The sequence below is a fragment of the Schistocerca serialis genome, chromosome 2 (assembly GCF_023864345.2).
Source record: "Schistocerca serialis cubense isolate TAMUIC-IGC-003099 chromosome 2, iqSchSeri2.2, whole genome shotgun sequence".
Lineage (NCBI taxonomy): Eukaryota > Metazoa > Arthropoda > Insecta > Orthoptera > Acrididae > Schistocerca > Schistocerca serialis.
In genome coordinates, this window is record NC_064639.1 from 550,482,975 (window position 1) to 550,497,912 (window position 14,938).

At 42.4% G+C, this 14,938-nt stretch overlaps 1 protein-coding gene across 1 annotated transcript; it reads left to right on the plus strand.

Moving 5' to 3' along the window:
• Nucleotides 1-2,857: 2,857 nt before the first annotated feature.
• LOC126455630 (pleckstrin homology-like domain family A member 1) lies at nt 2,858-7,888 on the plus strand. Its single transcript, XM_050091396.1, has 2 exons — nt 2,858-3,052; nt 7,528-7,888. The coding sequence occupies exons 1-2, from the start codon at nt 2,928-2,930 to the stop codon at nt 7,820-7,822; spliced, it is 420 nt and encodes a 139-aa protein (XP_049947353.1). The 5' UTR covers nt 2,858-2,927; the 3' UTR covers nt 7,823-7,888.
• The last annotated feature ends 7,050 nt before the right edge of the window (nt 7,889-14,938 follow it).

Here is a 14,938-nt window from a genome sequence, read left to right on the forward strand (position 1 = left end):
AAAAAGAGATGCTCGAGGGATTTGCAAGCAGTCTGGTTCCGCAGTGTCCTGTCAATAAACTGAAGGCCGCCACCGGTCTCACCAACGACTGAACCTATGGGATCACTCCATTACATATCCCTGCAAACTGTTACACCCAGGTATTTGTATGAGCTGACTGATTATTATTGTGACTGACGGATTTTGTAGTCATAAGACATTGCGTTCTTTCGTTTTGTGAAGAGCATTTCCGAACACTTGAAATAAGTTGCCAGTCTTCAGACCACTTTGAAATCTTATGGAGATAGTTGTGCGCCTCTCTTTCAGATAGTATTTCGTTGTAGTTAACAGCATCATGTGCTAAAATTCTGAAGTTACTAGTAATGTCATTTAACAGGTAATGAACATGCAACTTGAAGACCTTGGATCCCAGCTCACTTCACTGGGGTACGCTTGCAGCTACTTTTACCTCTGTCGATGTCTCTCCATCCAAGATGTCATGTTGCGAACTATGTACCATTCCTCAATACAAACACAAATTTTGTTCGGTCACCCATTTAACGGTATTTTTGTTAATAACCCATGGTGTAGTACCGAGTCATACGCCAAGAAATACTGCATACATCTGATTGTCTTGATCTATGGCTTTAGGATTACGTGTGAGGAAATTGCAAGTTGTGTTTCTCATGAACAATGTTTCTGAATCCATGCTGGTTGACATTGAGGCAATCCGACAGGGTAGACGAGAGAGCCAAAGCGCTGCTTCGTGGACTCAGCTAGACGCGCCAGCCCCGGATCGAATGCACCTGGCGGATTAACGACGTGGACCGGTGTGCCGGCCAGCTTGGATGTGGTTTTTAGGCGGTTTTCCACATCCCGCTGGGTGAATACCGGGCTGGTCCCCACGTTTCGCCTCAGTTACACGCGATACACAGACATTTGACACACGTCCGCACTATTTCACGATTTACACTAGACGCAGACAGTTGGGGTACACTGATTCCGTCCTGGGAGGTACGGGGTGGCAGCAGGAACGGCATCTGACCATCCCTAAAACTCACATTGCCAAATACGTTGTAACCACGCCGACCCTGCGATCGCTGTGGGACTATGGCGTACGCAAAAGAAAGAAAGAAAGAAAGCTGGTTGACATTAAGGCGGTCATCAATATGCCTCATTACGTTTGAGTTCACAATACGTTCTATGATTTGACAACACAGGAACGTCAATGCTGCTGAACAGTAGTTTAATAAATTAATTCTGCTACCCGCCTTGCAGACGGGTATCACGTGCACTCCATTTCAGTCAATGGACACAGTTTTTCGTATAGGATATCTATGGTATGTTATGATTAAGCAGGAACTTGACTCATAAAACGCTGAAAATTCTGTACGTCATTATGCTGTGATCATTTTCACAATCCTCTACCGTTTTTCTCAGGAATTTTATATTATTAAAACTCTTCAGTGCTAACGTTTTGTTGCGAGTTCAGTGCTTTACGTCACAAAACAAAATGGCTTAGAAACAACAAATGACGTATCATCTCTTATATTGAGCGTAAAATCCGAATCGTGAGGCTACGTCATATTCGTCTTCAAATTTCTTCAATGCTGGACGTTTTCATCCCTCTTCTCAAATCTTCTTTAGGATTTCAGCAGAGTGATCTAAAACGCCTAGCAAAGAAGAAATTTCAAGACCAATATGACATGGCCTGACGACTCGGATGTTGTCGTGAGTCCCATCGGCTGGGAAAGACTGCAGACTTATATATAACATACACTTAAAAAAAAACTGCAATTTCCGGAAAAGTGAATAGGCTAGTAGCAGGATTGGACTGTCTTTGATCAATTTTCCGCCTCTTTGTTGGTGAGCGGCGGAAGTTGAAGTATCTCGTTTGCTGCTTGCTAGCTGGTACAGCAGCCAACATCTGTGAGTATCTATTCGCCCATCTTGCATAGTTGCCTGCCAGACGTAGAAGTACCGAGCATTGTTGTTGAGTGCGGCTCTGATTTTTCTTCTAAGGACGGCTTATTTATTCGAGAGATATCACAAACTGAGCAAGTCATTGGTAAGATGGTCCACCTCTGCCTATTATGAAAACATTTATTCGACTTGGCATTGATTAACAGAGTTGTTGGAGGTCCTCTTGAGGGATATCGTACCAAATTCTGCCCAAGCTTATTAAAACTGCAAAATGGTTGAGGCGCCCTGCCCATAAAGCTCTTAACGTTCTCGACTGGAGAGAGACCGGCGAACTTCTTGGCCAAGATGTCTGACGAGCACGAGACAAGCTGTATAAAATCTCGCCATGTGAGGGTATGCACTATCATGCTGAAACGTAAACCCAGGGTGGCTTGCCATGAAGGGCAACAAACCAGGGCGTAGAATATCGTCGATGTACCGCTGGATGTAAGGGTGCTGCGGATGACAACTAAATGGATAGTGTTATGAAATGAAGTGGTGCCCTAGACCATCACTCCTGGCTGTCGGGCCGTATGAGGGCGACAGTCAGTTTGGTAATCCACTGCTATCGGTGGCGGCTCACCTTCGGCCTGGAAACTCACTAATTGGTATATTCAGCGCAGAGTCCCGCTTCGAACTGAGGACAAATGATCAACGAATATTTCTGAAATTGGAATCGATTGTTTGTCTATAAATGTACATCACATCTACCGATTTCCGTCCCATTCAAATAATACCCTCGTTTTCTTCTTTTTTTCCCTTCTTTGTTATATGTGTGTGTTGCTGTGTAATGCTATATTACTTATCAGCTCATGCGAATTCGTTAACTTTTTTCCAGAAAGTGTTGAAGCTTTATTAAGTTAGTACTTCAATTCTCACGTTCATACAAAACTGAATGTTGAGAGAATACTTCCTTTTTCTATTCAAGGTGTCGGCGACACCCTTGTTTTTTAACGTGATCCAAGATGCTGTCGAGCACATAAAAGATGAAGCCCAAGAGATTGCCAACAACATCAACCAGGGCATACAAGATGCAATTAATCAGGTCATCAACAGCAGCAGTGAAGCCGCAGCCAACGCCACCGCTTCTGCTGACGACAGCAGCTCTGCAGTGAGTAGCCACCTCTCATGTCTGCCTCTTAGCACATAAGAAATTATTCCACACGCTACTTACATGCAGTATATATTCTTTATAAGCGAATTTTGCGCATTGTAATTAGCTGGTCTATTCGGTCTATTTACCAAAGTATTTATGGCCACTAATGCCACAATAACGAGTATTCTGTAACGAAATGACAAATAACCACAGGCTCCACGGTAGCTGTTAGTTCTTTGGCTGAGAGATAGCTTTCCAGCTGTAGAACGATATTTATTCCACATCTACTTAAACCCTCTGCAAACCGATGTTAATGCTTGACAAAGTATACTTAGCATTGTGCCATATACCCAGGGTCTCTTCCCATTCCAGTCGCGTATGGAGTACGAGAAGCACGACTGCTTAACGGCCTCTGTGCATACTACAATCAATCTAACCATGTCTTCGTGGTCCCTTTGGCAGTAGTGCCTAGCCGTTTCATCTCTAGGTTTTTCGGTTCATATTGGACGTTGCAATTTCGTAAAAGGAATTTTGCGGGATAATCGACAATTCAGGTGTTCCAGTAATTTAGTGACGTGCTCCCGTAACTCAAACGAACCTGTAGCTATTTTATATTTGAATGGTGTACGGTTAAAAAAACATCAGTTCAGGTTAGATATATTTCTACAAACAATACATATGTAAAAATTGTCACACGAATGAACAAACAAATTAATAATTTTAATAATTAATTATTTTTATACTTCCCGACTTGTTACTTTTTAATATTAGGCATTTAATTAGTCGATCATTGTTAAGTCGGTCAGGTGTCTCTTTCATCTAATGAGGAATATTCAACAAAATACTTGTAACACGAAATCAGCATTAGGTGTTGGTAAACGAGACCGACACAAGACACAGGATAAGACTGGTGATAGGTTTGGACACCATAAAGTTTTACTAAACCTAACATGTAAGGTCAAATGCCGTATGCGGAATTTTTCTGACGCACAGCACATTGTCGTCAGTTAGTGAAACGTCGGAGCAATTGTCTTATGCCAGTAGATCCTATCTATTGACGGATGCTGCGTTTCGTTACGATGTGACTGAGGTGTAACTAACATGCAAACACACCTCAAGAAGCCAAATTGCCTTTCGAAACAAATAACAGAGAATTATCGAGACAGCTCGACATTTTCAGCATATGTAGCACTGATTCATTGGTGTTCACACCATTTGCACTCAACAGAGATAATCAGGAGAGAAGTATATGGGCCCTTTTGGAGTATTTTGGTACATATCAGAACAGTTTCAGTGTTGTTGTTGTTGTTGTGGTCTTCAGTCCTGAGACTGGTTTGATGCAGCTCTCCATGCTACTCTATCCTGTGCAAGCTTTTTCATCTCCCAGTACCTACTGCAACCTACATCCTTCTGAATCTGCTTAGTGTATTCATCTCTTGGTCTCCCTCTACGATTTTTACCCTCCACGCTGCCCTCCAATACTAAATTGGTGATCCCTTGATGCCTCAGAACATGTCCTACCAACCGATCCCTTCTTCTGGTCAAGTTGTGCCACAAACTTCTCTTCTCCCCAATCCTATTCAATACTTCCTCATTAGTTATGTGATCTACCCATCTAATCTTCAGCATTCTTCTGTAGCACCACATTTCGAAAGCTTCTATTCTCTTCCTGTCCAAACTATTTATTGTCCATGTTTCACTTCCATACATGGCTACACTCCATACGAATACTTTCAGAAATGACTTCCTGACACTTAAATCAATACTGGATGTTAACAAATTTCTCTTCTTCAGAAACGCTTTCCTTGCCATTGCCAGCCTACATTTTATATCCTCTCTACTTCGACCATCATCAGTTATTTTGCTCCCCAAATAGCAAAATTCCTTTACTACTTTAAGTGCCTCATTTCCTAATCTAATTCCCTCAGCATCACCCTACTTAATTAGACTACATTCCATTATCCTTGTTTTGCTTTTGTTGATGTTCATCTTATATCCTCCTTTCAAGACACTGTCCATTCCATTCAAATGCTCTTCCAAGTCCTTTGCTGTCTCTGACAGAATTACAATGTCATCGGCGAACCGCAAAGTTTTTATTTCTTCTCCATGAATTTTAATACCTACTCCAAATTTTTCTTTTGTTTCCTTTACTGCTTGCTCAATATACAGATTGAACAACATCGGGGAGAGGCTACAACCCTGTCTTACTCCCTTCCCAGCCACTGCTTCCCTTTCATGTCCCTCGACTCTTATAACTGCCATCTGGTTTCTCTACAAATTGTAAATAGCCTTTCGCTCCCCGTATTTTACCCCTGCCACCTTTAGAATTTGAAAGAGAGTATTCCAGTCAACATTGTCAAAAGCTTTCTCTAAGTCTACAAATGCTAGAAACGTAAGTTTGCCTTTCCTTAATCTTTCTTCTAAGATAAGTCGTAAGGTCAGTATTGCCTCACGTGTTCCAGTGTTTCTACGGAATCCAAACTGATCTTCCCCGAGGTTGGCTTCTACTAGTTTTTCCATTCGTCTGTAAAGAATTCGTGTTAGTATTTTGCAGCTGTGACTTATTAAGCTGATAGTTCGGTAATTTTCACATCTGTCAACACCTGCTTTCTTTGGGATTGGAATTATTATATTCTTCTTGAAGTCTGAGGGTATTTCGCCTGTTTCATACATTTTGCTCACCAGATGGTAGAGTTTTGTCAGGACTGGCTCTCCCACGGCCGTCAGTAGTTCCAATGGAATATTGTCTACTCCGGGGGCCTTGTTTCGACTCAGGTCTTTCAGTGCTCTGTCAAACTCTTCACGCAGTATCATATCTCCCATTTCATCTTCATCTACATCCTCTTCCATTTCCATAATATTCAGTTTCAGTAGCCTCGTGATATCATGCTATCGTATAAATACCATTGTACTAGTATAGTAATACCAGTGTTGACACCGTACCTGAATGCAAAATGCGATTGTTTGATCGCTCCTGTACAAATACTGTGTTTCACTGCCTCACGTCGGCTAGACTTGTCGTCATTATGCTACAGTGGTACTTGTGCCTGGTAGAATTATATCATGAACCTACTGATACTGTTTTGGTAAGTGCTAAAGTATTCCACAATATCCCAGGCACTGTTACATGTCAAAAGAACACAAGCGGTAGTGAAAATGATAGAATGTTAACGTGCAGCTGAGATGTTGATTTACGTATTCCAAAAAATATCAACATCTATTACTGTAAACATGTTGTAACAGTATGCATGGAAGAGGCAGGGTCTTCACACTGTGTAGCGCTCCTGTGTCTACATTAGCATACATCCGGGGGACATCACTTCCTCTGCTTCCAGCAATCTTGTCTGTCAGGACAGGGAGGAAACCGCGTGGACGGCAAATCATATAGCTCTGCTGAGCGGTTTGGTTGCAAATGCGCCGTTCAAGAACAGTGCACTTGAATTAAAACAGTGTAAGACAGGATGTGGTCTTTTGTCCCCACTGTTCAATCTATACATCTAAGAAGCAGTGAAGGAAATTAAAGAAAGGACCTACAGAGGGATTAAAATTTAGGGTGCAAGGATATCGATGATAAGATTCGCCAGAACATTGATACCCTCAATGAAAGTGAAGAATTGGAGGACACGTTGAATAGAATGAATCCTATAATGAGTACAGAGTATTGATTGATAGTAAACCGAAGAAATACCAAAGTAATGACCAGTAACAAAAATGTGATTAGTAATAAACTTAGCATCACAATTGAGGATCACGAAGTAGATGAAGTTAAGGAATTGTGCTACCTTGGAAGCAAAATAACATATGACGGACGAAGAGAGGAGCAGAGGGGAAGAAGCGATTGCTGCCCAAGAAAAATCTGCTAGTATGAAACATCGACCTTAATCTGGGGAAGAAATTTCTGGTAATAAACGTTTCGATCACAGCAGTGTATGGTAGTGAGTCATGGACAATTGTAAAACTGGAAGGCAAGAGTATCGAAACATCTGAGATGTGGTGCTGCAGAAGGATATTGAAAAACGAGGAATCAGAAGTTGCTCTGTAGAACTGGAAAACAAAGGAATGTAGAAAACACTGACAAGATGAAATAACAGGGTGACGTGATATTTTTAAGACATCAGGGAATAGCTCTCATGTACTAAAGTGAGCTGTAAAGGATAAAAACTTTAAGGAAAGTGTTGATTGTAATACAGATAACATGTGCTAGAGGACCTAGAGGGCAAATGCTACTCTAAGATGAAGAGGAATTCATCGAGGTCGAATCGAAACAGTCACAAGACGGAGGACTTCAAGGAAAAAATAGTACGCCACTTTGTAGATGAGAAGTCATTTTACGTAGTAATTAATTTCTGACCACCACGCTGGAAGCTCTTGAGCTGGTGGTGATTAAGTTGTATTATTTGATGCAGACGATAATTTGTAATAATGAAACTGAGTATGTTTTAAAATATACATGTGAGTGTGACATTTGGAGTCATTGTGGCATGTTACAGGTATCAGCAGACAGCGAAACTGAGGAGGACACATCTGACTCCGCATCTGATTCTGCATCTGACTCCACATCCGACTCCGCATCTGACTCCACATCCGACTCCACATCTGACTCCACGTCTGACTCTACATCCGACTCCACATCTGATTCCGCATCTGACTCCGCATCTGACTCTGCATCTGACTCCAGCTCCTCATAAGGAGACGGGATGGAGAGTGAAAGTGAGATTGAGAGCCTCTGAGCATGAGGAGGTTCACAGGACAACATCTATACCTGTGTTCATGGCATTACTCTGAAATTTCCCGTTTTAGCCGTTAATATCGTGATTTTGATCATTTAATTCCTTACAATAATAGTGCAAAATCTTAGAAATAAACGTCTCTGACTCGCATGTGCAGTGTTGTTACTGTCCGTATTGTAACTAACCCCTGTTAACCTTCTATATGGTGCACCTGCAGCTTTATTAAGGAAACTTTAGTCTCCATACTGACAGTTCTTGCGTGAGACATAATGTTGTACGTATTTTAAGATCGCAGTTTTCACGACCTCATCTTGGGACAGGGCTGGGGAAGTAAATCTGCTGGTCTTTTTCAAAGAAAGCATTCCAAAAAGCTGAACAACATTTGAAACACGTCTATATTGCTCTTTAAGTTCTTCTTTACTGTACTTCAGTCAGGTAAACAAATTAAGAATGTTGGAAAAATATATAATTTTTACAGATTTTTCAAAAATGTCCCTGGCATAGAGGCATAACAACGTGAAATAGATGCCATGGTATTTTACTCATGTCTGCTGTCGGGTCGGCCTTTAAGACCAACATGACATAAAACAGCAGCTATATTCTGATAAGTTGTGCTACTGGTGACTAGTCGCACTGAAGAGAAATCAGAAACAGTCCACATGAAGACCGCAAAACAGCCACTGTCTGAGCGCCAGGAAGATGTTCTTGCAGATCGAAAGTGATAGGTACTATCATGCTCAAGACTATCCAAACGACCTGATTTGCATGCAGCCCAAATAATGTAACTTTCTTCTCGGTCCTCTAATCACTTTTGGCTACAGTCGTTTGTCTATACAAAATGGTTTCTAGTGACCACTATAGAGCACTGCTCTGAATGGCAATAACTCTAGATGTAAACAAACACCACAATACTACAAGTATTAAGAAACGACTTATTAGAGATGAGGCAGTCCTTAACGCTTGTAAACTCTAATTTATTACAAAATTTCTAATATGTAACAACTCTCATTAGCAACTAATGACCATAACTATGCCACACAAATCATTCTGTAATTATCACTCAGAACTATTTTTTTCTGCATGCGAATAAAGGATTTGTCTAACTACCTGAACTCCGAAAATTCTACGATAATTCGAAGTATTTTTGCTGTCTAAAAGTCTTCCTAACCAGCCTTTAATCATTGTTCACTTTGTGAGTGAGCTTCTATAAACTGGTTCATGAACTAACCAGTTAGAAAAACCCTGATGAACAGAGTCAAGTGCTCAATAGAAGGGTCACCATCAACAAAGTATCAAGATGCACATGCTCGCACTAGGTGTTAGGGGTGTAAGTGCAGACACTTTTATTGGTGACTGTGCACAGCGTACTGAACAACATTACATCATCTACTTGATTTGGAAACTGATAATTATAGCTATTAGGAATAGTATGTTTTTAAGTTGGCTAGTACCTCCAAGTACATGTGGTAAGAGTAAGACAAGTTGAAGTGCGCAGGCCAAACAGTTAGCCTGTACTGGCAGGTGTAGTCCACTGAGTGTTGCAGTTACGACCATAGAGAAAACGTCATGCAGTAAACTGTGTGACATGTTCGGAGGAAAACTATTAGACACAGAGGAAAAGTAACACACTGAAATGGGTACATGTTAAGGCACCAATGATCATAACGTCTGCACTTATACCACTAATACTGACATGGCCAATCAATACGTAATAACGATTTTAGAAATAACGCCAACGGAATGTAGAAGGACTAGGCAAGGTTCAGAGAATACATCTTCCACCCTTTAGTTTACACTTTTTATTTAAACAAGAACATAAATTTTTAATAAGAAAACATTTCCAGTGTTTTGATAAATATAACAACGGGTTTCTAAGAGTTTGAATAGAAAACATGTAGCCTAGCTATAGGGGTACTAAGCGTTGAAGTCCTTGAGACTGATTTACAAAAAATGGTTCAAATGGCTCTGAGCACTATGGGACTTAACTGCTACGGTCATCAGTCCCCTAGAACTTAGAACTACTTAAACCTAACTAACCTAAGGACAGCACACAACACCCAGCCATCACGAGGGAGAGAAAATCCCTGACCCCGCCGGGAATCGAACCCGGGAACCCGGGCGTGGGAAGCGAGAACGCTACCGCACGACCACGAGATGCGGGCTGATTTACAGCTGTCTAATTCTTAAAGGAAGCTTTAACGACGTGAGAGAGAGAAACAATATAAGAGACTCCCTAAAAATATGGTTTCAAATCCTTTAAAACTCCCAATGAGTTTAAAATGTTTAGCGATAAACAAGCAACAAGATTTTTCTTTGAAGAAAGGATTAACAATTTAAGAAAAATAATTATTTAAGAGACACTCCCAATGTGTTTTCTAGGCAATCTTCTAGTTATGTTTAATTACTTTAAAACATTAAAGTCTCAGTGGTTACACCACAGTTAATAAATTCTTACAACCTCTTTCAGTTAAACAAACGGAAAATTCTTAGGATATTAAACATTTAAAACACAGCCCTTTGAGAAACATCCCCATACCGTACTTTCAAGGCAACCTTCCAGTTATGTATAATTGCTAATATTAGAGTCTCTTTGATTCCACCATATTAAAAGCTTATAATTTCCTTTAGTTGAACAAACAGCAACAACCATTTAAGAAAAAAGAAACAACCATATGAGAGACAATTTTACAAACGCATGTAAGTTGCTTCATGTAACTCTTGATTCGGTGAGCCGTTTACGGAGCTGTCGTCCCTCGGTTGCCGCAGCTTGAGTGTCCTTCCACCCCATCAGACCGAACTCATCTTCTACTAGCCGTAGTCCTCACGCCGGCAAAACTAGAACACACTAAGGCGTTTGTTAATAGTCTGTTCCATACCACTTGTTCAGTGATCACTAAGTAGTGAAAAACGACCTCGGTGGACAATGACCGCCTTCAACCGAAGGCAGACACCTTTGGACCTCTCGTTTTGAAAACTGATAGGCCTCCTCCTCTCCACTCTGGCGGTCGCTTGCTAACTCTCTCTGCCACTTCCGTCAGGCCAGACGGGTTGTGCACCAAAACACGATCACTTACCTTACAATTATATTCTCTACGCCCTTGATTATAACGATCGGGCAACCTCTGATGGGCCCGCTGAATGTTTCGACGTGCCTTCCTCCAATTCTCGTGCAGAACCTAGCCTCATTACGCTCCAGGAGCAAATTGTTAACCAACCTCTAGTTGCCCAGAGGTGAATTAACTTGACAGCCAAACACTCATGCCACCCACAGAGTGGTCCCACTTTGGGAATCAGTGCCCCTTTCAAATTTCGGTTAACATGTTCTACAAAAGATGGCAGAGAAATAATAGGGGGTAGGTTTGACATGACCGATAGCCAGCTGTAAACAAAATCTCCTACAGCCCTTAGATTTCAAGCCGAGGCATTATCGCTGACCAAACACATCGGAAATCAAAGATGGAAATAAACTCTGAGGGATGTCGAATAGTAATACGACCCGTAACCCTGTGACTAGGGACTGACCAACAGAAAGTTGAGAAGGCGTCCATGACGACGAGTACATACTGGTTACCATCATGAATTAATGTCAGAGAACCAATGCAATCGATGAACCACTTATTCAAGGGATGAGTTGCCGTAGTGGATTGCAGAGGAACTTTACTGGGGCTGGAGTTTGATTTGGCTTTTTTTGCAAACATCACACTGACTCACAATCCGCCGGACATCCTTGTATAAGGAAGGCCAAGACGCATGGCGGTTAATATTAGAAATGGTTTTGTTGCACCTACATGCCCTCCAGCAATCGTATGGTGAAAGTGTCAGAACACAGGCTTAACGAAATGAATGGGCTGACAGATCTGGAAACGACAACAAACGAGGTCTTTATGTATGAGATGACCGGCCACCTATTCCCCATTCAATAGTTTATTCTTAGTGTCCTTAATCCTGGGGTCACTGTCCTGTCTTCACTTGAGGTCTCTGAAAAGATTTGCGACTTTTGATAGTATCCCTCCTACACAATCCTCCGGATCGGAAAACTTCTTCGACTGCTGAAGGCCAACCTCAAACATCCCACTCAAGGTGTAGGCTATCTGATTGTTGGTGCCACGGTCATGCTTCACCGTGAGTTGGAAAGCCGAAATTCGGACGGTCCAACGACCTATACGATCCATCTTACGTGGGCGCGCCAACAGCCAACTAAGGGGTTGATTATCAGTTCAACAAGAATTCGCGGTGCTCAAGGAAAAACATAAATTTCTTTAAAGCGAATAGCACCGCTAGCGCCTCCCGTTCGTAAACGGAATACTTAAGCTCTTCTGGGGAACACTTCTAGATGCATAGGCCGCCGGTGTACTTTCTCGTTCCTGCTCTTGGAGAAGAACTGCCGCTACTCCGCAAGTAGAGCGTCAGTTTAGACCACAAAGGGCAACTCGAAGTTTGGGATAGCCAGGACGGTTGGGTTACTAAGAACCTGATTAGTTGCTTAGAAGGATGCCTGGTGAGTTTGATCCCAAGGGTAATTAACTACTTCTAAATCTACACTTACGTGATTACTCTGCTGTTCACAATAATGTGCCTAGCAGGGGGTTCAATGAACCACCTTTAAACTGTATCTCTACCGTTCCACTCTCCCACGGCGCGCGGGAAAAACGAGCAATTAAACTTTCATGAGCGAGACCTGATTTTTCTTATTTTATGCTGATGATCATTTCTCCCTATGTAGGTGTGTGCCAACAGAATGTTTTCGCAATCGGAGGAGAAAACTGGTGATTGAAATTTCGTGAGGACATCCTATCGCAACGAAAAACGCCTTTGTTTTAATGATTGCCACTCCAGTTTACGTATCATGTCTGTGGCACTATCTCCCCTATTTCGCGATAATACAAAACGAGCCGCCCTTCTTTGAACTTTTTCGATGTCATCCGTCAGTCCCACCTGATGCGGATCCCAACTCCTTTCCTGGGCAATTCATTAAGAGAGGCGGCCACTTGTGCAAAATGCGTCACGTATTTGCGGAAATAGTTGGTCATCCCACTGAATCTGGCGACCCCCTTCTTAAAACAGGAGGGTGAAGTTTTCGCAGATTCTTCGTAGGCCCCTGATCGATCCTAACCCTTCGGCAGAGACCAAAGGCCCAGAGGGGCCATCTGCCGGCTGGGAAAAGGTGACCATAGAAGGTTCGGCCGTCAAACCTGTCTCCCTGAATGTTCCTCAGTAGTGGGGCTGTAGATAAACATCGTCCATATAATTGTATACACATTTAAATTTTAAGTCTGCGAGCACCCGATCCAGAAACCTAGATGAAACAGACAAAACGGAACTCTGCTAAACTGGAAGAGATTCCAGTCAGAGAAATAGCGGTAATGTGCTTGGAATCGTCTGACAGTGGAATCTGGTAATAGACTTGGTTCAGATTCAAAACGGTGAACTACTTTGCTCCAGAGAACCATGTGAAACAATGATGATTATCAGGTAAAGGCACAGATTGCAATACAACCATTTCATTCACCAACCCGTAATCAACTACCGATCGGAACTCCCCCTTACTACCCTTCGGAACCAAGAACAATGGTAGCGCATATGGGGAGGTAGAAGGTCTTATGACGCCTTCATGCAGTATACTGTGTATCAGGGCACGCAGGTTCTTCATCCTGAGGTGGAAAGGGGGGGGGGGGGGGAGGTGAATAACCTGTAGGGCGATTGGGCGAAAAGGAACGTCGTCAGTCAACCGGATTTTGTACCGGATTTTGTTAGTTATGCCAAGGATTGCCGAAAACTTTTCGAGCAGCCGCGACAATTGTTCCCTTTGTCGTGGCTCCAAATGACTCAGTTCATAACACCCTGTAGCAAGCAAAACAGAACACACAGGCAACGAAATATTACACGAGCATAAGCCGATTCGCTCCCCAGGATAAAATTTCATATAAATAGTACGTCGTTAGCTACACAACATTAATCCCTCGTGGGATATAAAATCACAGAAGGGGATCAAAATAATGGACAAATTCTTAACCACTAATAACTTAACTGGGCAGGGATACGTTTTCGCAATACTCAAACGAACCACGAAGTCGCCTACTAAAAGCAGCCGATGTACGCTAATAGATCGACACTGCCGATAAGAAATTTGTAAGGGAGTGAATTTACGTAAAAATCGATACTCCAGGTACCAATAATAGTCCAGAGGCGATACAAGGGTGCAAATTGGCTCACGATTCAACTGAGAACACAAAGTGTAAGGACTCACCCACTACGTCCCCAATTCCGTGAACGCCTAGGAAAGGACATCCGAACCGTCAACTGTCACTTATCAACTGTCTACCCCCCCCCTCCCCCTTTTTTTTGCTGAACCGGACACTCACGAACAAAATATCTCACCTGCCGGCAGCGAAAACAGACTTTAGATCGTTGTCACGGGACACCATCGAATTTAGGTTACATCGAACAGCCGCTAGGTCTCAAACAACCAAAAGATGATTGAATCCGCCCCTTAATGCTAGAGACCAAAGCACCTTATTGATGAAAGGTGGAGGGTTTACTAGCAAAGGTGATGCGAGATTGGTCCTCGGACCTCACCCCTTCCAATATGCTATCGAGAATTTGAGCCTCGGGGACTTGCAACTCTAAAGCCGAAACAACGGTTCAAATCCACTCATTACATTTACTCAAGGGTTTATTACTTTATTGCACCGGCCAATTATGCTTACACTGCAACTCGTTGTTCAAACGGGGGGACAGTTCGATACTGATCACCCGTTGACGTAGCTCCTTCAACCCTTTCCCCTCGCGCAAAATGTCAGCAAATATTTGACTCAATGTCTCATTAGTTAACGGGTACAATAAATGAAGAACATGGTCATTAGGCAAATTCAACGCTTCGGGTGTCAGAATCCTGGCCTCCTCTAGACCTCTCTACATCATCTAAAGTAAGCTGTTTTACAACACCTGGCATTTAGCAATATGACCTAAGCAGTTGTTGAATAACTTGCACTTGATTGGCACCAGGCATAGGATGGCCAAGGTCACTAACCCGGTTTTCCTAATACAAAAGTTGTGCCTGAAGAAGAGCAAGTTGTTTACAAGTGGAAGGAGCTCCGTCAGGAAAATCAATGGTCAACGCAGCGTTATAAAGCGGCAGCACGTCAGCTACCCCATCAACAGTTTCCTTGGT